Here is a 25,050-nt window from a genome sequence, read left to right as displayed (position 1 = left end):
AAAAGCTCAATGTTCTGGTACAGATAGAGGCCATTTGGCCCGTTGTGTGAGTGCTGGCTGAAGTGGAGCTATTCAGCTTAATCCCATTTTACAGATCTCAGTCGATTGCTCTGTATGTCCCAGTCCTTCAATTGGATATCCAAGACATTTATTTTCTGCTTCTAGGACCCTATCAGACAGCGAGTTCTAGACTCCCACCACTGAAATGATCACCTAGAAGCCATAGCTTTGCCAAAAGAAGTATCCATTCTGAAGTGTAAGGCCCATACTCAAGACAACTCGACAGAAGCACAAGGAAACACCCTTGCAGACCAAGTAGCAAAAGAAGCTGCCTCCGAGTGGGATTCTTCAGCAGAACCAAGGCACATCTACAAATTGGGAGTGACCGATTTATTACAAGATCTACGTGAAATGCAACTTGACTACACAAGAAGAGAAAATGGTCATGATTAGACTCGGGTATCCAGTTGTATGATGATGATATTTGGAGACAAGTTCAGACTGATAAACCAATTGCACCATAGGCACTGATGCTATTTCTGGCCCAACAGATCCATTCATGGGGACATTTAGCCCCTCAACAGATGATGGCTCGATTCCAGAAAAGTTGGTGTGGCAAAGGATTCAAAAAACATTCACAGTTGGTATTGAACCACTGAGTAACCTGTCAAAAGATCAACTTAGGACCTATAACATCAATGCCTCAGCTAAAAGCTCCTGCAGGATCATTCCAGAACATGCAGTTTGATTACATCACCCTTCCTACATGTCAAAGATACACTGACGTCCTTGTAATAGTGGATAAGTTCTCTAGATAGGTGGAGGCTGCTCCAGCCAGGAGGACTACAGCCAAAGCCCTATGCAAAGGCTATATTCCCAGATGGGGAGTACCAGCTAGCATTGACTCAGACAATGGAATGCACTTTACAGGTGCTGTTTGCCAGGAGGTGTGCAGGTTACTGAACATCGATTGGAATCTACACTGCCCTTATCATCTAGAAACATCAGGACAAGTGGAACGTATGGACCGGACTTTAAAAGAACGATTGTCCAAATACAACCAAGAAGGCATGAATTGGATTCAAGCCTTGCCACTAGTTTTGTGCAGTACCAGAGCAATCCCAAACAGAACCACAGGCCTAATCATCACTGGCAGACCCATGTCCCTGCCAGGAACTATTGACTTACTAAGGGCAGACTGCCATCTGATGAGTGATGCTTTACTCAGTTATTGTCAAAACTTAACAAATGCTGTCAGGTGTCGGCGGCGTGGGGCGATCCTCCTGAGGGGGGGCCACGACTTGGTGCCCGGAGAATCCATTTACGTAAAACAAATTCAGCGCGAACCGTTTGCAGCCAAGTGGGAAGGCCCCTAACAGATATTACTCACAACCCAGTGTAGAAGCCAGATATTTCTAATACACCTCATATAGGTAAAAGATAGCTGTTTAAGCGTAAATATTAAGCCCCAGTTTTAAATTAAGGATTAAAAACACATATTCTGCAAATTCGTTCAATCATTTTGTCCAACACAACTTTTAGGTACATAGTTTTAAAGTAACACAGAAGACTGATAAGACAAACACTTTTAACTACATTTCTTCAAGGACAAGGGCTGAATCCATGGCAACGAGGTGACAAGAGCCCAGTAACTTAAAGGCTCTATTGTTCTCTTTTCGGGCCATTAGTGATTACAGCGTGAACCACATTCCATAACTTATAAGGTTGAAACATTTTAACGGACAGTTTATAAAGCATTGAATTAATATATTTGATTCCAACTTTCTCAAAACATAACAATTTCATAGAAGCAGCATAATTCACTTTACTAGATTAAAACAGATTTGATTTACATTTTGCAAATCATTGTTCAGTATTGCATGAAACGATTACATGAAATCTCCATTGTTACAATAGCCAAGCCAGCATACAGCCAGTTTTTGCTGGCTTTGATAAAGCACCATATCGCATTCTTTTTTTTAAAAAAATATATTTTATTAAAGTTTTCAAACACAGTTTTTTCCCTTACAAATCAAAGAAATAGAAATAAAAGTAACATGATAACTGCAATATAACATTGTGTAACTAACATGGTAAACTAACCAAATAACACTAAGTAATACTCCCCCCCCGCCCCCTCTCCCCCTCCAAAAACCCAAACAATTTACCCCCCCCCCCTCCCTCCCCGCCCCCCCCCCCCTCCCCTCCCCCTGGGTTGCTGCTGCTGGCCGTCTATCTTCCCTCTAACGTTCCACTAGGTAGTCGAGGAACGGTTGCCACCGTCTGGTGAACCCTTGAGCCGATCCTCTCAGCGCAAACTTCATCTGCTCTAGTTTTATGAACCCCGCCATATTGTTTATCCAGGCCTCCAGTCCGGGGGGTTTCGCCTCCCTCCACATGAGTAAAATCCTACGCCGGGCTACTCGGGACGCAAAGACCACGACATCGGCCTCTTTCGCCTCCTGCACTCCCGGCTCATCCGCTACTCCAAATATGGCTAACCCCCAGCCTGGCTTGACCCGGACCTTCACCACCTTCGAAATCACTCCCGTCACTCCCCTCCAATACCCCTCCAGTGCTGGACACAACCAAAACATATGTGTGTGGTTCGCCGGGCTTCCCCCGCACCTCCCACACTTGTCCTCCACTCCAGAGAACCTGCTCAACCTTGCTCCCGTTATGTGTGCTCTATGCAGCACCTTAAATTGGATCAGGCTAAGCCTGGCACACGAGGAAGAGGAATTTACCCTGCTTAGGGCATCAGCCCACAAACCCTCCTCAATCTCCTCCCCGAGCTCTTCTTCCCATTTTCCCTTCAGTTCGCCCACCAACTCCTCCCCCGCTTCTCTCATCTCCCGGTATATCTCTGACACTTTGCCCTCCCTGACCCACACCCCCGAAAGCACCCTGTCGTGGATCCCTTGTGTCGGGAGCAGCGGAAATTCCTTCACCAGTTGTTTCGTGAACGCTCTCACCTGCATATATCTAAAGAAATTTCCCCGGGGCAGCTCAAACTTTTCCTCAAGCGCTCCCAAGCTCGCAAACATCCCGTCTATAAATAAATCTCCCACTCTCCTGATTCCTACCCGGTGCCAGCTCTGGAATCCTCCGTCCAGCCTCCCTGGGGCAAACCTATGGTTGTTCCTGATCGGGGACCACACCGAGGCTCCCAGCACACCCCTCTGTCGCCTCCATTGCCCCCAGATACTTAATGTTGCCGCCACCACTGGGTTCGTGGTAAATTCTTTTGGGGAGAGCGGTAGTGGCGCCGTCACCAGCGCTTTTAAACTCGTCCCTTTGCAGGACTTCATCTCCAACCTTTTCCACGCCGCTCCCTCTCCCTCTATCATCCATTTACGAATCATCGCCACATTGGCGGCCCAGTAGTAGTCGCCCAAATTTGGCAACGCCAGTCCCCCTCTGTCTCTGCTACGTTGTAGGAACCCCCTCCTTACCCTCGGGGCTTTCCCTGCCCACACGAAGCTCGTGATGCTCCTATCTATTTTTTTAAAGAAGGCCTTAGTGATCAGTATAGGGAGACATTGGAACACAAATAGGAACCTCGGGAGGACCATCATCTTAATTGCCCGCACTCTGCCCGCCAGTGACAGCGGCTGCATGTCCCACCTTTTGAAATCCTCTTCCATTTGTCCACCAGTCGTGTCAGATTGAGTCTGTGTAAGGTTCCCCAGCTCCTGGCTATCTGAATCCCCAGGTATCGGAAGTTTCTTTCCACTCTCCTTAGCGGTAGGCCATCTATCCCTCTACTCTGGTCCCCAGGGTGTATCACAAAAAGCTCACTCTTTCCCATGTTAAGCCTATATCCCGAGAAATCTCCAAACTCCCTCAATATCTGCATGACCTCTGTCATCCCCCCCCACTGGGTCCGTCACATACAGCAGTAGGTCATCCGCGTAGAGTGACACTCGGTGTTCCTCTCCCCCTCTAATCACCCCTCTCCATTTTCTGGAGTCTCTCAGCGCTATGGCCAGTGGTTCAATTGCCAACGCGAACAGTAATGGGGACAACGGGCATCCCTGTCTTGTTCCCCTGTGTAGTCGAAAATACTCCGACCTTTGCCGACCTGTGACCACACTTGCCGTTGGGGCCCCATAGAGGAGTTACCATATCGCATTCTTTAACATACACAGGAATGCAGATACGCAACAATTAGAAGTAATGTTACATATTGAAGATGGACGGCTTGCTGTCAAATCAAATGTGTTTGAGTCTAACCCAAACCAATTAGTATTATATTGGGGAGTGATTAGATGACTTAAGACAGATATGAAACGGTATAACTGAAGAGTTTTCGTTCTGCCATTTTTTAGGTAGGTTTTGTGGGTAGGTTTTAGGTAGGTTTAGGTAGATTGGTAGGGCAGGTTTTTGTGAGTAGTTTGTTAGTTTTTGTTTCAATGGTTTGAAGCTGAAGATTATCTCGCTCTCTCTTTTTTTCATATTTCATTTTCAGACTTTGACTTTTAAAAGTTATTGTTGAGCTGTTTGCCTAAGCAAGAAGATAATGCCTGTGATTCTTTGAAAGCTTCAAATTGTCTACGAATTGCCTTTTAAATGACTTTCAAATTGTAATCAATAGAAGACAAATAAAACAATTCATATTAGCACCTGAGAAGTTTTAACTTAAATTTCTACTGAGTTCCAGTAATCGCAAAGTGCTGCTGGTAACCGAATGGTAGAAATCTTTCACCCAGTCAGCCGTGAAACTCCCAAGGCAACAGATCAAGGATTGACACGTCACGTGTGAAGCGCGCATACCAAAATCAAAATCTGTAAAAATGTTTGCCATAATATTGATTTTCAGTTACATGTTTGGCCTAGCAGGCCTTACCCAGGAGTTCAATGTTAACACGTTCCTTTACATGTCCTATACCTATGCCAGAGACTTTAACGTCTCTGAGTGCTGGATGTGTTCTTCTATCCCTACCAATTCCCAAGCAGGTATCCTACTGCAGCCTGTTCCTTTTACTTTATCCCAAATAGCAGAATGGTACATTTTCCAAAGTCATGACTATACCCTTCCCCAATGCGGAGACACCAGAACCAAAGAAACGATAAACGATGAGGTTAAGAGATGGCGATCTGCAGGCCGCCCATTAAACACTTTCAAGGGATGATATCAACATGTCTGTGATCGGAAACAGAACCCCCCCCCCCCAAGTAACTTTCCCAACTGGTCATAATCGTACTGGGACCATATGTTTAATTGGGTATAATCATAGAGCATGGAATGTGGGATACAGTAAATGTGAATATTATTGGATGTGAGTGCCAGTACACAGTGCACTCATGACACAAGAAAGGTAGTGGCCTATGGACATAAAGGGAATCCCATCGACTTTAAAGGGCTACCTAATCACACCGATGGGACAAATGTTACAAAACATTGGTCCCCACAAGTGGTTGCCCAGAATTCTACCTATAATGGCACCTATTACATCTGCGGTAATACTGCATACCCTTGGCTCCCAGTGAGCTGGAGTGGAGTATGCTATTTAGGATTCATTGTCCCCTTCACCGTCATTCTCTTTCCCTTTCCCTAGCCGATGCTATAAATGTAGACTCGAAACATGGACCTCTCATCCCACAGTTTGAGAAATATCAACCTACCACTATCTTCACGAGGTCTAAACGCGAGATCACAGGGGCTGAGAAATTCTTTTCTGCTCTCATCCCAACCTATGCCATCATCGTATTGACCAGAGAATATATTAAATTGGCTGCAGCCTTAGGGAAAATAGCCAATTACACTGCCCGAGTTCTAAGTAGCATTTCAGCCGAGATGCTAGCCATTCGAACTGTGGCTTTACAGAATTGGATGGCACTTGACTATTTGCTAGCCGAAAAAGGTGGGACCTGTGGCCTGATTGGTGCAAAGTGTTGCACCTACATCCCAGATAATTTGGAAGAAATCGAAAGTTTGTCAGCACATATTCAAAGAAAAGTTAGAAAACTTTACCAACCCTCTGACAACACTCTTTGGGGATGGCTCTCATTCAGGGATTTCTCTTATTTTTCATTTTTGGGCTTGTCATTTACATAGTGGTCTTGCTGATCAGATGCATTGGCCAATGTATGGCTACTCATAATGCTCCACCAATCAAAGTAGTTCATAGTGATCCAACTGCACCACCAGCCCATGACATTGAATAAGGCTCCTCATATTGAACTGTTATTATTGCATTATTACCCAATTATTACTACAATCATATAATCAACTTCCATGATTACTGAATTGTTATTGTACTACATAATCCCTTTTATTGAATAAAATACTTCCAGAATGCTTGTAACGCTTGCAAAGCTTTGCCTGCTCCAGTGTTGAAGGCTGTTCTCAAACAAGTGAACCATTAAAGACAATGTGAATGAGTTCTTCCCCGTGCTTACTTCTATCCTGTCACATTACTTCCTTAATTTCTATTCATTATTTTGATTCAACTTATTAATCTTTTGAAGAATCAAAAGGGGGGACTGATAGAAATTGGCTTTTCTAGTTACCGATAGATGATAAAGGTAAAAGGGTTAAATGAGAACTCATTAAGCATATTAAGCATTATTTGAGTGCAACAATAACTGGAAACCTATTAAGGGTTAATCCAGAACATACACTTCAGTTTTCTTTCATTAAACCTAGATTTTAACATTTGCAAATTGCTTGAGACAAGCAAGGTCAGTGACGCCAACTAACTAAAAGACCCCATTGTATGCTGCTGCTTTTCCAGCACAGGCAGTCCTGTTTCCATGGTAATAGACAGTCTAAGGTCATAATGTCCTGAAGGCTATGTTTTTTCTAATTAATGTTGAGATGTAGGTGCTGTTAATTTGGAAAATTGGCAAGCGATGGAATGGGAAAATTCCACCAACATATTCAAATACCTATATCTCTTAAATTGATGGACAGACACTTGGGTCGAATTGATAAATTATAAATTAGTTAAGTCAATCAGCAGTGAAAAGAAGGCCAGGCTTTGAGATAACAATTCTCTTAAGAATCGCTTACCGGAACGGAAAAGTGCTTCTGTTGCTCTGTTCTGTTTCTCTTCTTGCTCACTCCATCTATATTTCTGAAACCTTTGCTGCTCGCTTTGCTAATCGCAATTACCCAGTTATTTTATCTGGTGTATTATGATATGAATGAAAACTCAACTTCTGTATTCACGAAAGACAATTAATCTGACTGGCTTGCTTCAGGGCTAGTTCTTTCTAAATTTTTCCCAGTTTCCCAGTGGCACAGCTGACAAATAAATTTCAACTGGACTTTGCCAAAAAGCACAGACTTGACGTCTGTTGTTTGGGAACTGAGAAGGGATAACGCATATCCAGGGTTCCGAATAGACAGAGAGATCCATTATCCACCTTCCACTCCCAATCCTCTGCTAATTACATCAAATCTAAACCCCTTGGTTATTGATCTGTTAATGAAATAGATCCTTCTTATCCATTCTATTCGGGCCCCTCAATGTTGAACACCTCAGTTAATCTCTCCTTAGCGTTCTCTATTCCACAGAAAACCACCTCGGTCTCTCCAAACTTTCCTCATTGTTAAAATTCTCCATTTGTGTCAACATCCTCGTCAATCTGCATCCTATCTGGTATGAATACATCCTTCCTGTAATGTGGTGACCAGAACTGTACTCCGTAATGCAGCTGTGGTTTAACTAGTGTTTTGGATAACCTTCCTGATCTTATAATAAAACAGAAAATGCTGGAAATACGCAGCAGCTCTGGAAGCATCTGTGGAGAGAGGGGTTTGAAGTATTTCCTCCAATAGAAATTGCTGGGAATATTCCCTGCTCTAGTTCTCTATGTCCCCGTGAATAACAAAGTATCCTCTCTGCCTTTACAATCACCGTATCTACCTCTCCTGTCACCTTCAAGGATCTGTGACATGCACTCTTACGCCCCTCTGTCCCTCTACACCTCACTATCAAACCATTCATATTCTTTCCCTTTGCCGTGTTTGTCCTCCCCAAATGTATTTATTACCCGGCGCATCTCTGGATTGACCTCAGTTTGCTACTTTTCTGGCCCGCTGATCAGTCTATTGATGTCTTCCTGCAGTCATTACGGCCTTGGTTCAAACGTGGACAAAAGCGCTGAATGCCAGAGGTGAGGTGAGAGTGTCTGCCCTTGACAGCAAGGCAGCAGTTGACCAAGTATGGCATTAAGGAGCCCTAGCTAATCTGGAGTCAATGGGAATCAGGGTGAAAACTCTCCACTGTTTGAGTCGTACCTGGCACAAAGGATGATGGTTGAAGGCCAACCATTTCAGCTACAGGACATCACTGCAGGAGTTCCTCAGGGTAGTGTCCTCGGCCCAACCATCTTCAGCTGCTTCATCAATGACCTGCCTTCATCATAAGGTCAGAAGTGGGGATGTTTGCGGATGACTGTACAACGTTCAGCACATTCGCACTCCTCAAATAATGAAGCAGCCCTTGTCCAAATGCAGCAGGACCTGGACAATATCCAGGCTTGGGCTGATAAGTGGCAAGTTACATTCGTGCCACACAAGTGTCAGACAATGACCACCACCTCCAAGAGAGGATCTAACCATCGCCCCTTGACATTCAATGACATTACCATCGCTGAATCCCCCACAATCAACATGCTGGGGGGTGCCATTGATCAAAAACTGAACTGGACGAGCCACATTAATACTGCGGCTACCAGGGCAGGTCAAAGACTAGGAATCCTACGAAGGGTAACTCATCTCTTGACCCCCCACCCCCTCACCCCCAAAGCGCCTAGCCGCCATCTACAATGCACATGTCAGGAGTGCAATGGAATACTCTCCACTTGCCTGGATGAGTGCAGCTCCAACAACACTCAAGAAGCTCAACAGCATCCAGGACAAAGCAGCCCGCTTGATTGCTCCACCTTCCACAAACATTCAACCATCCATCACTGACGAACAGTGGCAGCCATGTGTACCATCTACAAGATGCACTGCGTAACTCACCAATGTTCCTTAGTCAGCACATTCCAAACCCATGGCCACTACCATCTAGAAGGCCAAGAGCAGCAGATCACTGGGAACCCCACCACCTGGAGGCTCCCCTCCAAGTCACTCACCACCCTGACTGGGAAATATATCACCGTTCCTTCACTGTCGCTGGGAGAAAATCCTGGAACTCTCTCCCTAAGAGCACAGTGGGTGTACCTACACCTGAAGGACTGCAGCGGTTCAAGAAGGAAACTCCCCACCATGTTCGGAAGGGCATCTAGGGATGGGCAATAAATGCTGCCCCAACCAGTGAAGCCCACATCCCATAAATGAATAATAAAAGTCCACAGCTTTCTTTCTCACTGTCAAAAAGAGGACCGTAAATGACTTAATCATGTCCCCATGTTAAAGTCTAAAGCATTGGTATCGAACTCAAGAAGCATGGAATTATGTCCTGGGAAATCTAGAATCCCATTGGAAATACTCCACCAATCACGAACATACCTCTCGACCACTGCCCTTCTTGCTGCTCCAGCTGATGTCACTTCCTGCACTTGTGATTGTTCTGGACATGAGAAGTATCCTGGTTTTCCCACGTGGAGCAGGACTGGAATCCCGGCCAGGTCTTTAGTTATTTGATTAGTTGACTTAAGCAAAATAAACTTAAGATTAAAATAAATAAAGATTCATCAGCTTCTCCCCAATCAGCTTCTTCCATTGAGCTGAGGTTACCTTACTTTTATCAGGAATTCACTGAAATGTTTTTGTCAATTGTTTTTAATAATAAATTTAAAGTACCCATTTCTTTGTTTTTCCCAATAAGTGGCAATTTAGCGTGGCCAATTCACCTACCCTGCACATCTTTGGGTTGTGGGGGTAAGACACATGCAGAGACAATGTGCAAACTCCACATGGACAGTGGCCCAGAGCTGGGATCGAACCCAGGTCCCCAGCACCATGAGGCAGCAGTGCTAACCACTGTGCCACCCATTTTTGTTGATTGTTAATATCTATACCTCTCAAATGAGTAATTGACTGAAACATTTAGACGTTTTCACTCTTACAATGCCAACTTCATCTTTATCCCCTAGATTTGATTATTGGACCACAAACTAATTCTATGAACAATGATCAGATTATTTCAGTTTTGTGATAATTAATGAATCGTCTCACTTTATAATTGATGAATGCAGTGACCAGGATGTGCTCGCCACAGGACTGGGATGCCCTGTCATTGCCTTTATTTATTTCATTATTAACTGACTGAAGCAACGATAAGCTGGAGGTTAAAATAAATAGATTCATCAGCCACTCACCAATCAGCTCGTTCCATTTGCCTGAAGTCACGTTATTTTTATCAGGATTTTACTGAAATGATTTTCTCCATTCTTGTTACCGAAACAACTCGGATTTTAACTTACTGAAGAATTCAGACTTCTTTACTGTTATAATCAATTGTCATTCAGCTTCAACTTTATCCCCAAGATTTGATCAATTGAACACTGGCTGCCATTATATATGGTCAAATTGACTGTGTACCCAAACAGGCGCCGGAATGTGGCGACTAGAGTATTTTCACAGTAACTTCATTGCAGTGTTAATGTAAGCCTACTTGTGACAATAATAAAGATTATTATTAAATTGAATTCCGGGGTGGCAGGGGGTGCAGTGGTTAGCATTGCTGCCTCACGGCGCCGAGCCCCCAGGTTCGATGCCGGCCCTGAGTCACTGTCCATGTGGAGTTTGCACATTCTCCCCACGTCAGCGTGGGTCTCACCCCCACAAGTCAAAAGATGTGCAGGGTAGGTGGATTGGCCATGCTAAATTGCCCCTTAGTTGGAAAAAAAAATTGGATACTCGAAATTTTAAAAAAGATTGAATCCATTTGCAATTGTTCTGCCCATCTGACCAGTCCACTGATATCTTCCTGCAGTCCATGGCTTTCTCCCGCAATGTCAACCATACGCAGAATTGTTGTTTCATCATGCAAATTTCATAATCATTCATATGTGTGAAACCCCACTGGAAACAGGCGTCCTGACATCATTCAATTCTAGATGTGATTCACAGCAGCAATAACAGCAGAATCTATCCCCTTCTGTCACCTGTGAACTTGCTGATGTCTGAGCAGGTTGTTTGACTGAGTGAATCCCCTCCCACACACAGAGCAGGTGTACGGCCTCTCCCCACTGTGAACTCGCTGATGTGTCAACAGATTCCATTCACTTTTAAATCCCTTCTCGCAATCAGAGGATTTGAAAGGTCCCTGATCAATTTGAATAAGTTGGTGTGTAGTCAGGTGGGATGACTGAGTGAATTTCTTGTTACACACGGGACAAGTGTACGGTCTCTCCCCAGTGTGAACTCATTGGTGTATCAGAAGGTCGGATGAATCAATGAATTCCTGCCCCCACACACGGCAGAACAGTCTCTCCCCAGTGTGAACTCAATGGTGTCTCAGAAGGTGGACTAATGGGTGAATCCCTTCCCACAGATCGAGCCGGTGAATGGCCTCTCCCCAGTGTGACTGCGTTGGTGTAACAGTAAATCCTTTCTGCTTCTAAAGCTCTTCTCACAGTCAGCACATTTAAACAGTCTCTGATCAGAGTGGACCTGATGGTGAGTCCGGAGGTTTGATAAAGCATTAAATCCCTTCCTACATTCCAGACAGGTGAATGGCCTCTCACCTGTGTGAACATGCTGGTGTGTGTAGAGGTGTGATAACTGAGTGAATCCCTTCCCACACACGGAGCAGGTGAACGGCCTTTCCCTATGTCAATGAGTTTCCAATTCAGACGGGTAATTGAATCCCATCCCACAGTCCCCACATTTCCATGGTTTCTCCATGGTTATTGACAGGTTATCAGGTGTAGGTGGGATGCAGATTTGAGGTCACTGTCAGATCAGCCGTGATGTTATTAAATGGTGGAACAGGCTCAAGGGGCTGAATGTTACACCGCGATTTTAAATAATTGGTTGAATACATCTTGTTAAGCTTAGGTATTTTTCCATATAATGGAGTTGGAATTATTGTGTTAACTTCATGGAGACATGAAGGATGCCAAATGGGTGGATGAAAGGAAACCACTGCCTAAACAGAGCTGTGCTGTTTGAGCTGTGTCACCTATGGTTCTGGTCACTGCTTATGTCACTCGCAACAAGGTCACGTTATAACACACACAAACTGCACATGTGGGCATTGGCAGCAAACATAAGAACTAGGAGCAGGATTAGGAAATTCAGCCCCTGGAGCCTGCTCCACCGTTCATTACGATCATGGCTGATCTCATCTCGGACTCAACAACTTTCCTGCCCATTCTCAACAACCCTTCAACCCATTGTAAATTCAACATCTGTCTAACTCCTCATATTTACTCAATGTCCCGGCATCCACTGCATTCTGAGGTAGCGAATTCCACACTTCATGACCCTTTGAAAGAATTAATTTCTCCTAAGTTTTGTTTTAAATCAGCCGTAATCATAACGGATGGCAGAGCAGGTTCGAAGGGCCGAATGTCCTCCTCCTGATTCTATTTTCTATGTTTCTAAAATCCTCAACCCCGTCTGTTCATATGTGACCTTCACCACAAGAACCAGGGCAGCAAGTGTTTGTGAAAACCATCACCTTCCAGTTCCCCAACAAGTCACACACCGTCCTGACCTGTCTGACATCCGAGGCGTCATTCTCCGACCCCCCGCCGGGTCGGAGAATGGCCGTTGGCCGCCGTGAATCCCGCCCCCGCCCCCGCCGAAGTTTCTGGTACCGGAGATTGGGCGGGGGCGGGAATCGGGCCGCGCCGGTTGGCGGGATCCCCCCTTCAATTCTCCGGCCCGGATGGGCCGAAGTTCTTTGTTCTTTGTCCCGCCCAGAAATTGCCTGTCCCACCGGCGTAAATCAAACCTGGCATTTACCGGCGGGACCAGGCGGCGTGGGCGGGCTCCGGGGTCCTGGGGGGGGGGTGGGGGGGGGGGCGCGGGGCGATCTGACCCCGGGGGGTACCCCCACGGTGGCCTGGCCCGCGATCGGGGCCCACCGATCCGCGGGCGGGCCTGTGCCGTGGGGGCACTCTTTCCCTTCCGCCTCCGCTACGGCCTCCACCATGGCGGAGGTGGAAGAGACTCTCCCCACTGCGCATGCGCGGGAAACTTTCAGCGGCCGCTGACGCTCCCGCGCTTGCGCCGGGAAACTGACAGCGGTCGCTGACGCTCCCGCGCATGCGCCGCATTTCCGCGCCAGCTGGCGGGGCAACAAACACAATTTCCGCCAGCTGGCGGGGCGGAAATCCCTCCGGCGTCGGCCTAGCCCCTCAATGTTGGGGCTAGGCCGCCAAAGATACGGAGCATTCCGCACCTTTGGGCCGGCGCGATGCCCGTCTGATTGGCACCGTCTTTGGCGCCAGTCGGCGGACATCGCGTCGTTGGGGGAGAATTTCGCCCCCGGTTAGTCACAATTTGGTTACAATCTAATTAGTCCCCGCTATAAATTCCATCGCTCTCTCTGAAAACTGAGGCTAAACAAGAACATTCACACCCACAGCAACATATTTCACCTCAAACTGTGTTTCCAACCACATATCCACATCATCACAAAGACCACCTATTTCCACCTCAGTCACATCGCCCAATTCTACCCTATTCCCAGCTGATTGGGTGCCGAAGCCATCACCCATTCCTCGTGATGCAGAGCGAGGCCAGCAGTGTGGGTTCCATTCTCATACCGGCTGAGGTTATTCATGAAGCCCTGCCTTCACAACCCTGCCCCTCACCTGAGGTGTGGTGATCCTCAGGTTAAATCACCTCCAGTCAAATCTCCCCTTCAGAGGGGAAAGTAGCCTATGGTCATCAGGGACTATGGCGACTTTACCTTACCTGTTACCTCCAGAGTTAACTATCCTAACCCACTCCCGCCAGCCTGCCACATTCAACATCCCTGTAATCCAGAGGCCATCTCAGTCAGATGGAGGATAATGTAGGAAAAGGTGAACGTATCCATTTTGGCAGAATGGGGCAGTACGGGGCACAGTGGTTAGCACTGCTGTCTAAATAGGTCCATGATCCCGAATTCAATTCCGGCCTTGGGTGACTGTCTGTGCGGAGTCTGCACATTCTCCCAGTGTCTCCGTGGGTTTCCTCCGGGTGCTCCAGTTTCCTCCCACAGTCCAAAGATGTGAACGTTGGGTGGATTGGCCATGATAAAATTGCCCCTTTGTGTCCAAAAGGTGGTGTTACTAGGTTACGGGGAGAGGGTGGAGGCGTGGGATTATGTAGGATGCCCTTTCCAGGGGCCGGTGCAGACTTGGATGGGCTGCATGGCCTCATTCTGCACTGTAAATTCTATGATTCTATGAAAAGCAGTGTTCTGTTTGGACAGTGTACTGTACCAAAGATGTGCAGGTTAGATGGATTGGCCATGCTAAATATTGCCGCTTAATGTCAGAAGATGTGCAGCTTAGGTGCGGTTATGGGGATAGGGCAGGGGTGTGGGCCTAGGTAGTCTGCTCTTTCAGAGGGTCGGTGCAGACTCAATGGGCTGAATAGCCTCCTTCTGCACTGTGAGGATTATATTTAAATGGAGAGAGGTTGTAGAACTCTGTGGGACAGAGTATTCTGGGAGCCCTGGCACATGAGTCACGTAAATGAGTCAGCATGATTAGCAAGTGTTCTTTATTACAAGGGGAACAGAATGTAATAGCCGGGATGTTTTGCTGCAGTTGTACAGGGTGTTGGTGAGGCCACAGCTGGAATAACGGGCACGGTTTTGTTCTCCTTACTGATGAAAGGATTATAATGACATTAGAATCAGTTGAGAGAAGGTTCACACCCACTGATTTCTGGGATGAGGGGGTTTATTTTATGCAGAAACATTGGCCAGTTTGGGCTTGTCTCCAGTGAGGTTCAGAGAATGAGGTGATCTTATTGAAACATCCAAGATCCTGAGGGGATCGGACAGGGTGGATGCTGAGTTTCCCTTGTGGCAGAGACGAGACCTTCGGGAGTCAGGTTCAAAATACAGGTCTACCATTTAACACAGAAAGGAGGAGCAATGTTTTCTCAGAGGGACATTAGTCTGTGGAATTGTCTTCCTGAGAGAGCAGTGGAATCAGGGTTATTGAATACTTTTAAAGGCAGAGTTAAATTGATTCTTGATGGACGAGGGAGTCAAAGTTATAGGGGATACAGAGGAAAGTAGATTTGAGGCTATCAGATCAGCTAAGATCTTATCAAATTACGGAGCAGACTCGAGGAGCTGAATGACCCATCCTTTTTGCATACAGGTCTGTTCATCTGCCGCTTAGTCGATGGAGCAGGAGGTGGGCCTAATGTAAATGATGGGACCTGAGATGATGTGAGGGGAGAGAAACGAGAGAAAGAAGTGAGTTCAGGACTCGGGAACAGAGGAACTTTGGAGGTAGTTTAGCCCGACTGGCTGGTGGAAGGGAGGGAAGCAGCAGAGGCAGCTGATCAGATTGTCTCAATCTCAGTGACAAAGAAGCTCCATGGGTTCCTCACACTTGTTGTTGGAGGTGAGGATGGGGGATACAGGGAAGAGCAAGAGACCTTCAAAGGAACAAACTTGCATTCGAGATATTAAAATGATTCATCAAATAGAAATCCAGAGCAGACAATTCTAGTTTCTCTGGAACATTTTTTCCTCTCTTGTTCCCCCAAAGCTGTAAATTCCCGTCCCACACACTCTTCCTCCTCCCTGGGCTGAAACCCAAATCCATCACACCATTTCCTTCCTCCACTCCCAGTTCCCCCCCCCCCCCGCTCCTCCTCTCCAGCTCACGTCTGCGAACTGACAATAAAATCAATGATTCATAACTGAAACCAGTTTTATATTCCAGATTTAGTAATTGAATTTACAGGTAGTGTGGTGGAATTTGAACCCATGTCCACACAGGATTACTCTGGGACTCTGGATCACTATTCCAGTGACATTACCATAGCACAACCATCACGAATCAAATAACATTGAACATCAGCAGAAACAAACTCAAACTATCAAAATGAACAAGGTTGAGTGTGATTAACGGCAGCATTAGAAACAGAATCCAAACTCTCCAATCACCAGTGCACTCGCACATGTGTTAGCAGGTTGGCTAACTGTATAAATCTCTTCCCACACTCAGAGCAACTGAATGGCCTCTCCCCAGTGTGAACCCTCTGGTGTGTCAGCACGGGCAGTTGACTGAGTAAATCTCTTCCCACACACTGAGCAGGTGAATGGCCTCTCTCCAGTGTGACTGCGGCGATGTGTTTCCAGCTCCGATGGGTAATTGAATTCCTTCTCACAGTCCCCACATTTCCACGGTTTTTCCCCATGGTGTGGCTGCGCTTGTGGCTCGACAGGCCGGATGAATGGCTGAAGCCTCGGCCACACACTGAACTGTAGAGTTTCTCACTCTGGTGAACGGTGCTTTTTCGCTCCATGTTCAAATTCCGATGATAGGTTTCAATAAATGGAGCAGCTGTCAAATCTTGAAGTGATGTTTCTGATGTCTCACTGCAAATCCTCTCCTAATATCCTGTGGAATTGATTTTAAAAAGGAAACAAAGATGATAGAACTGTAAAGAGGCCTGTAAATCCCCATCCCACACACTCCCTCCTCCCTGGGCTGAAATCCAAACCCATCTCACCATCTGCACCATTTCTTTCCTCCACTCCCAGTTTTCTCCCTCCCTCTCCTCTGCCTGGGTTCAGTTCTCCAGCTCCTGTCTGCAGACTGACAATAAAATCAATGGGTCTTATTGGGGGTTTGGGGCCTCCAGAGGGTATTTGTGAATCCTCCCCGCCCACCTGCCAGGGTTTCCTTCCTTGCCAGAGATCAGGGTCCTCATTGATTTGAGTGCGAAGTGTAAGCTCTTATTTATTATCCCCCCTCCCCCATCCTCTGATGTGAACCATCCTCCAGTGTCTGAAGCAGGATGGTGCCCGTTAACCTGGGCCTGTTCCCGGGAGGGAGGGAGAAGCTCCGCAGCTGCAAACCAGGGAGCTGACAATGATTGTGAAGGGTTTGCGGATCCACTAAGTGTTTCAAAATCCTCCCACCCACCGCCTGACGCTGACTCCGCTTCTCCGGGACAAACAAGCGCCGAGCCATCAATCACACTGCGCATGATCCAAACTCTCTCTCTCTCTCACAATACACATGCGCACTGGTATCCGGCCTCCTCTGCCACACTGCGCATGCTCAGATCACAATATTCGGGAGTGATTGACGGTTGATCTGGACCAATAGGAAAAGGCACATTCCTGGAGGACAAGAGGGAGCGGCTGGTCCTCCGACCAATCGGAATGTATAATGGGCGGAGCCAATGTGACTGGAGCATGCGCAGTGTGAGTAATGGCGATGGAGAGCAAGTTCATGTCCGGTTCACAATTGGTAAAGTGTATTTTTGCTCGAATTCAGGGAGCGAAGGACTGGCGGGTGGCTGGAGAGGCTTCTTAAACATGTTGTGTAAACTTTAAACCCCAAATAAGAACCTACCGGTTTCCATTTATACAGAGTGGGGGGCACAGCTGCTCGTGATCGGCCCCCATTATTGGCCACCATCTTTATTCGGGGCAATGTGCAACCGAACGCTGGCAGTGTCACCAGCTTTGTTGGGGGCAATGTTTTGAATGACTGGGACGCGCCTGTTCCCCATTGTTCAGAATGGAGACAACTTGTCCATCAAACTACATTACCCTTTGAGTCCCAATGTCTTATTGAGGAGACAGAGCGGTGGCAGAGTAGGGATGACGGAAATGAATCCTGTTCTCTTGAACCCACTCCTTCATCAGGATTCGTCAAATCCCCTCGAAAACTCCTCCTTATCTTAAATCTATGCCCCTGGTTATTGACCTCATTACTGACGAGAAAAAGCTCTTCCTAGCTACCCTGTTTATGTCCTGCCCCATGTGGGTCTGTTCAGTAACATGAAGACCCATGGCTGAAACTCACAACCCTGAGTAGATGTCCTTCTGGAGTCCAGGGGCTGCTGACAATGACGAGGGACAATGTGGAGTAGGAAGCATGAGCAGGCATCCTGGGCCAGGGTGGCGAGGAGGGAATGTTGTGAATTTCTATCCTGGACTGATTATGATGGATTTTGGAAACTCCTTTTCCAAGCGGTTAGAAAGGCGATTTACACACCGGAAACTTAAACTAAGAGAAATGTTTATCCCTTTGCAATTACTATCCTGGACTAACACTGCTGACTTTTGTAAACGGCATTCAGAGGAGGATTTGCAGACAGGACACTGAACCAAATATCACATTAAAATCTTACATTGTGACTTGATTCATCAGGACATGGATATTATTGGTCTTTGAGTGTAAGCATTGAGTTCCAGGTCATTACCACTGTGTAAAATTTCTTCCTGACATTCCCCTGTATAATCTTGCTCAAAATCTTCAATGTGTCCCATAATGCTTTTTGACAGCTAATGGGGACAGCTATTTTTTAAAATTATAATCGGCCTTAGCTAAACTTATTAGAAACTTCTACACCTTTGTCAAATCTATCCTAAGTCCCATTTACTCCAAGGAAAACAACCCCAGTTTCTCCAATGTAACTTTGCAACTATAATCCCTCATCCCTTTGAGAGGGGAGAGGATTAATGAGGATAGTGAGGTAGTGAGGGGGAGAGGATTAATAAGGAAAGAGGTAGTGAGGGGGAGAGGATTAATGAGGATAGTGAGGTAGTGAGGGGGAGAGGATTAATAAGGAAAGAGGTAGTGAGGGGGAGAGGATTAATGAGGGTAGTGAGGTAGTGAGAGGGAGAGGATTAATGAGGCTAGTGAGGTAGTGAGAGGGAGAAGATTAATGAGGCTAGTGAGGTAGTGAGAGGGAGAGGATTAATGAGGAACGAGGTAGTGAGGGGGAGAGGATTAATGAGGAAAGTGAGGGGAGAGGATTAATGAGGAAAGAGAGGTAGTGAGGAGGGGAGGATTAATGAGGAAAGTGAGGTAGTGAGGGGGAGGATTAATGAGGAAAGTGAGGGGGAGAGGATTAATGAGGAGAGGTAGTGAGGGGGAGGATTAATGAGGAACGTGAGGTAGAGAGGATAAATGAGGAAAGTGAGGTAGTGAGGGGGAGAGGATTAATGAGGAAAGAGGTAGTGAGAGGGAGAGGATTAATGATGGTAGTGAGAGGGAGAGGATTAATGAGGATAGCGAGGAGAGAGGATTAATGACTAAATTCCAGAGCGTGGGACCCAGGTAACTGATAGAATGGTCACCAAAATTGTGGAGTGATCAAAATCGGAAATGTTCAAGAGGCTGGAATTAAATAATCCCGGATATATGAAGTCCATCCCCAGCCCCTCTTTTTCTATTTCCATTTATTTTTCTCTCTCCCTCTTTGAACCTCATCTCTCATTGCCTCTCTCTCTCTCTCTCTCTCGGCTCTCATTGCCTGTCCTGCCTATCCCACTCTCTCATTGATCCCCCCCCTCTCTTTATGTTTCAATCTCTCTCTCACACATTGTCTCTCTTACTCTCATTGCCTCTCTCTGTTTCCCCCCCCTCACCTCAGTTGGAAGGGTCCATCTCTGATCAATGTCACTGAACCAGTCGGGTTTTTACGACAATCCGACAGTTTTCAGTCACTTTTACCCAATGATGGTCCCACAAATGACCAGCTTAATTCTGCTCAATTTCACAACCTGTCTTTGTGTGTTTCACTCCCTCTTTTCTCTTTTGAATCAATTTCACAGGTGAGAAGGGGAGGATTGCGGTCAAGAAACTCAAACCCAATATCACATTTGGGTCTGATGCCATCGCCCACTTTATCCTAAACTGAATATCATCGGAATTTGAACATGGAAGAAAAAAGCCCCCTTCACAGCGGAGAGAAACCGTACACGTGCTGTGTGTGTGGACGAGGCTTTAACCAGTCATCTGACCTGTTGAAACATAAATGCAATCACAGCGGGGAGAAACCGTGGAAATGTGGAGATTGTGGGAAGAGATTTAATCACCCGTCTGAACTGGAAACTCATCGACGCAGTCACACCGGAGAGAGGCCGTTCACCTGTCCTGAGTGTGGGAAGGGATTCACTCAGTCATCCCACCTGCTGAGACACCAGCGAGTTCACACTGATGAGAGACCTTTTCAATGCCCAGACTGCGGGAAGTGCTGTAAAAGCTTTAGCGATCTGATGTCCCATCAACGTGTTCACACTGACGAGAGACCTTTTAAATGTCCAGACTGCGGGAAATGCTATAAAAGTTCTGGGGAACTGATGCGTCATCAACGTATTCACACTGAGGAGAAACCGTTTAAATGCTTGGACTGCGGGAAGAGTTATAAAAGTTCTGGAGAACTGATGTCTCATCAACGTGTTCACACTGACGAGAGACCTTTCAAATGTCCAGACTGCGGGAAGTGCTATAAAAGTTCTGGAGAACTGATGCACCATAAACGTGTTCACACTGACGAGAGGCTGTTCAGGTGCTCTCACTGTGGGACTGGGTTCAGGAAATCATCTGGCCTCACTGAACACCAGCGAATTCACACTGGAGAGAGGCCGTTCACTTGCACGGAGTGTGGGAAGCGATTCACTCAGTCATCCACCCTGCGGAGACACCAGCTGGTTCATACTGAGGAGAGACCTTTTAAATGCCAAGACTGCGGGAAATGCTATAAAAGTTCCGGGGAACTGATGCTCCATCAACGTGTTCACACTGATGAGAGACCGTTCAGATGCTCTCACTGTGAGTCTGGGTTCAAACAATCATCTCAACTCTCTAAACACCAGCGTGTTCACACTGGGGCGAGGCCATTCACCTGCACTGTGTGTGGGAAGGGATTCACTCAGTCATCCAGTCTGCTGACACACCAGCAGGTTCACAGTGAGGAAGCATTTAATAGCCTAGTCTGCAGGAAGGGATATAAATGCCCTGAGGACATCCCACCTCATGACATACAAGCAGGTTCACACTGGGGAGAGGCCGTTCACCTGCTCCGAGTGTGGGAAGGGATTCACTCAATCATCCAACCTGCTGAGACACCACTGAGTTCACAAGTGACTTCAGGAGTTGTATTTTGCTGTCAACCACATATGTGATGGCTATCACACTGTCCGCAGAATTTGCTTTAGAATAAGGACATGTATAAGCAGCAGAAATTAATATACCATGTGTTTTAATTCTAAGTGGAATAAAACAATTTAAGAGAAAGGTCTTTCAAAAGTCAGTAGAAGCTACAAAAACGTTAGATGTCCCCTGGGATCATTGAGTCACCCCCAGACAGATGCAGGGCTTAAGAACAGCCCATAAATTCTTCAAATTACCTTCCTGCAATTCTAACCACAAGCCAGGGCACTTGAAGGTATATAGAATAGCAAGTAGAATAAAAGAAGCAAACTTCCTTCTTAGCTATGGAACCTTAGACACTTGGGAATGCCATTTAGAATAGTGGCTATCTGGACATCTATATATTTAAGAATATTGACACATTAAAAATAGAGAAAAGTAGAGATGTGTCGCAAACAACTCCCTGTCCGACCACATTACACAAGCCAGACACCAAATAGGACGAAATGTGTATGTAAACAGGCAGATTCACAGAATCGGTACTCACTCTCTCTCCTGCTAAGAGTGCAGTCAAAGTTCTGTTCCTCAGCCTGCTTCGTCAAACAAAGACCATCGTTGTTTTTGTAAGTATGTTTCTATTGAACTTCTTTGAAATGTATTAAAAATTGATATGAGATACTTCAGGATTTTCTATGTTTAGATATATCCTTCTCTTAGAAACGTTAGTGTGTTAGCAGATGACAAAGGGCTGTTAACTGATTTCTATTTTTAAAGGACTGTTAATCAATTCATATTTTTAACTCTGCAATTTTGTATGTATAAATTGAAAGTATTTTATAATATACTATTAGAAATAAACTGTGCAGTCTTACTCTCAATAATTTTGTATCCTTTCTGCTGTTGACCCTGTTATGTCTTTATTCATAAACTTCAATTCTGCTGAACACGTTTTGAAAGTTCCTGTATACACCATCTACAGCACAAACCTCATCCACAAAAAAGTTGTATTAATAAAAGATGATTTACCATTAATAAATTTTATATCAGTCCATACTTGCTGATTTGGGTGTTAATATTTTCCTGGATTTTGACTTCTGGTTGCACGTGGTGAACTCTTTGGTGTCTCAGCAGAGTGGACGAGGTAGTGAATCCCTTCGCACACTTGGAATAGACAAATGGCCTCTCCCCACTGTGAACTCGCCGGTGGACCAGTAGGTTAGATGACAGTGAATCCCTTCCCACAATCAGAGCAGGTGAACGGCCTCTCCCCAGTGTGAATTCTCTGGTGTGGCAACAGGTCGGTTGACTGAGTGAATCCCTTTGCACAATTGGAGCAGGTAAACGGCCTGTCCCTGGTGTGAACCCGCTGGTGTACAGCGAGTTGAGATGATCGCTTGAATCCCATTACACAGCGAGAGCACCTGAATAGTCTCTCATCATTGTGAACACGTTGATGAGACATCAGTTCGCCAGAACCTTTATAGCAGTTCCAGCAGTCTGGGCATTTAAACAAACTCTCATCAGTGTGAATTCGCTGGTGTGTTAGCAGATGGGCTGAAATAGTAAATCCCTCCCCACATGTAGAGCAGGTGAACAGCCTCTCCCCAGTGTGACAACGCCAGTGCTTTTCAAGGTCAGAAGGGGTCCTGAATCCCTTCCCACAATTCCCACATCCCCTCAGTCTTCCCAGTCTGCTTCACTGTGATGCTGCCAGCAGGACACTCTTCCCAGGCTGCTTCATTGTGATGCTGACAGCAGGGCACTCTTCCCAGTCTGCTTCACTGTGATGCTGACAGGAGGAAACTTTTCCCAGTCTGCTTCACTGCGATGCTGACAGCAGGACACTCTTCCCAGTCTGCTTCACTGTGATGCTGACAGCAGGACACTCTTCCCAGTCTGCTTCACTGCGATGCTGACAGCAGGACACTCTTCCCAGTCTGCTTCACTGTGATGCTGACAGCAGGACACTCTTCCCAGTCTGCTTCACTGTGATGCTGACAGCAGGACACTCTTCCCAGTCTGCTTCACTGCGATGCTGACAGCAGGACACTCTTCCCAGGCTGCTTCACTGTGATGCTGACAGCAGGACACTCTTCCCAGTCTGCTTCACTGTGACGCTGACAGCAGGACACTCTTCCCAGTCTGCTTCACTGTGACGCTGACAGCAGGACACTCTTCCCAGGCTGCTTTACTGTGATGCTGACAGCAGGACACTCTTCCCAGTCTGCTTCACTGTGATGCTGACAGCAGGACACTCTTCCCAGTCTGCTTCACTGTGATGCTGACAGCAGGACACTCTTCCCAGTCTGCTTCACTGTGATGCTGACAGCAGGACACTCTTCCCAGTCTGCTTCACTGTGATGCTGACAGTAGGACAATCTTCCATGACCGCCTCACTATGATGCAAACCTTTTCCTTCCACAAATTGCGATACACCCTGATGAATTGAGTGACTCAGTCAGGTCCTGCCTGTAATGATTGGTTTAAGTGTCCCGCTGCAAATCCATCCCATTTAATATTCTATAAAAAAGACTTTACAATAAAAAAAGCCATCACTGTGTGTCCAGGGTAGGAATTGAGAGACATTTTTCTTGGTTTGACTTTGCTGTTTGTAAATCCTTCCCTTATAATCTCCGAGTTTCCAATCACTCGGTTTAAACTCGGCGCCAGGATTTTGTAATTCGGGTTTGCAGTCCTGCACCGAGTGTTTGACAATCCCTCCCAGTCCACTCTCCTGCACTCGGCCCCTTTCTCCGCTGGACTTTCAACCTGACCGCCTTCTTCCTGACCCAGAAATCGCACAGCGCATGCTTCTCCTAGCCCCGCCCTTCATTCACTCCAATTGGTTGGAGGACCAGCCGTTCCCGCACCACCAGTCCCGCCCCCTCTTCCTATTGGTCCGATGTTGATGTCAATCATTGTGCTGGAGCATGCGCAGCCAATACATTCAGACCAGGAGCCAGCAGCTTTTTAAAGGCGGAGTGCAGATCCAGAGCCGAAAATAAACAGTTGGACCGGGATGGAGCCGACGGGTATGTTAGAGAGACTTAATAAATTCATTAAATGGACACTGAACCCTGAATATACTCTCGGTCCCGGGATTGCTCGGTGCCGAGACTTTTCTCCAGCACAGTCCTGATTTTAACGGCCGCCATCTTTCTAGGGCAATGTTCACCAAAGCGCACGCGCGGCCTCCATCTTTATTGGGGCAATGTGCAGCAAAGCGCATGCGCCTCCGCCATCTCTGCAGGGCAATGACTTCATCAGGGCCCATGGGAATCATTCATAAAATGCACGTTCATGGGCACTTTCAGATCAGCAACAGGAGAACTGTAAACCCATAGTCACTTAGTGGTACTGAAGTATTGCTAAATAAAAGAGACATGGGGCGCGATTCTCCACTCCCACACCGGTTGGGAGAATCGCCTGGGCCGCCAAAATTTCTGGGGACGCCGGTCCAACACCCTCCCGCGATTCTCCCAAGCGGCGGGAACGGCCCAGTCGAGTTTCAAGGCCGCAGGCCGGAGACACCCAAAATGGTGATTCTCCGGCACCCCCGCTATTCTGAGGCCCGGATGGGCCGAGCGGCCAGGCCAAAACGGCGGGTTCCTCCCGGCGCCGTCCACACCTGGTCGCTGCAGTCGTGGGCGGTGCGTGAACGCTGGGGGGGCGGCCTGTGGGGGGGCGTGGGGGGATCCTGCACCAGGCTTCACCTGGAATGTGGGGTGGCCCGCGATCGGTGCCCACCGATCGTCGGGCCGTCCTCTCTGAAGGAGGACCTCCTTCCTTCCACGGCCCCGCAAGATCCGTCCCCCATCTTCTTGCGGGGCCGGCTTAGAGAGGACGGCAACCACGCAATGCGCGGGTTGGCGCCGGCCAACCCGCGGATGATGTCCGTTATGCGGCGCCGCTTTAACGCGGGCGACAAGGCCTGGCGCGTGTAGATGACGCGGCCCCGATACTGCCCATTGTCAGGGCTGAATCGGTCGGGACCGGGGCCGTTCCGCGCCGTCGTGAACCTCGACGGCGTTCACGACGGCGCGGCCACTTCGGAGTGGG

General features: G+C 47.0%; 2 protein-coding genes and 1 long non-coding RNA gene across 3 annotated transcripts in view; 2 read left to right on the top strand and 1 right to left on the bottom strand.

The window, feature by feature from the left end:
- Nucleotides 1-22,044, top strand: part of LOC140419661 (uncharacterized) — a 71,527-nt gene extending 49,483 nt beyond the window's left edge. The window contains exon 2 of the mRNA XM_072503587.1: nucleotides 19,671-22,044. Within this exon, the coding sequence (XP_072359688.1) occupies nucleotides 19,776-21,023 (1,248 nt within the window). The 5' untranslated portion in view covers nucleotides 19,671-19,775 and the 3' untranslated portion in view covers nucleotides 21,024-22,044. The remainder of the gene's footprint in view (nucleotides 1-19,670) is intronic.
- Nucleotides 1-25,050, top strand: part of LOC140417899 (uncharacterized) — a 43,543-nt gene that overhangs the window by 13,082 nt on the left and 5,411 nt on the right. Inside the window, exons 4-5 of the mRNA XM_072501330.1 lie at nucleotides 4,823-4,959; nucleotides 5,562-5,710. Coding sequence (XP_072357431.1) covers nucleotides 4,823-4,959; nucleotides 5,562-5,710 — 286 coding nt within the window. The remainder of the gene's footprint in view (nucleotides 1-4,822; nucleotides 4,960-5,561; nucleotides 5,711-25,050) is intronic.
- Nucleotides 15,784-22,144, bottom strand: LOC140419666 (uncharacterized). The gene is made up of 2 exons (XR_011945963.1): nucleotides 22,018-22,144; nucleotides 15,784-16,494 (listed from the first exon to the last, which is right to left on the bottom strand). It is a non-coding gene; the product is annotated as an uncharacterized lncRNA (long non-coding RNA).

Source organism: Scyliorhinus torazame, chromosome 5 (assembly GCF_047496885.1).
Source record: "Scyliorhinus torazame isolate Kashiwa2021f chromosome 5, sScyTor2.1, whole genome shotgun sequence".
Taxonomy (NCBI): domain Eukaryota; kingdom Metazoa; phylum Chordata; class Chondrichthyes; order Carcharhiniformes; family Scyliorhinidae; genus Scyliorhinus; species Scyliorhinus torazame.
Note: the sequence above shows the minus strand (reverse complement) of the source record. Positions and strands in the feature narration are given on the sequence as shown.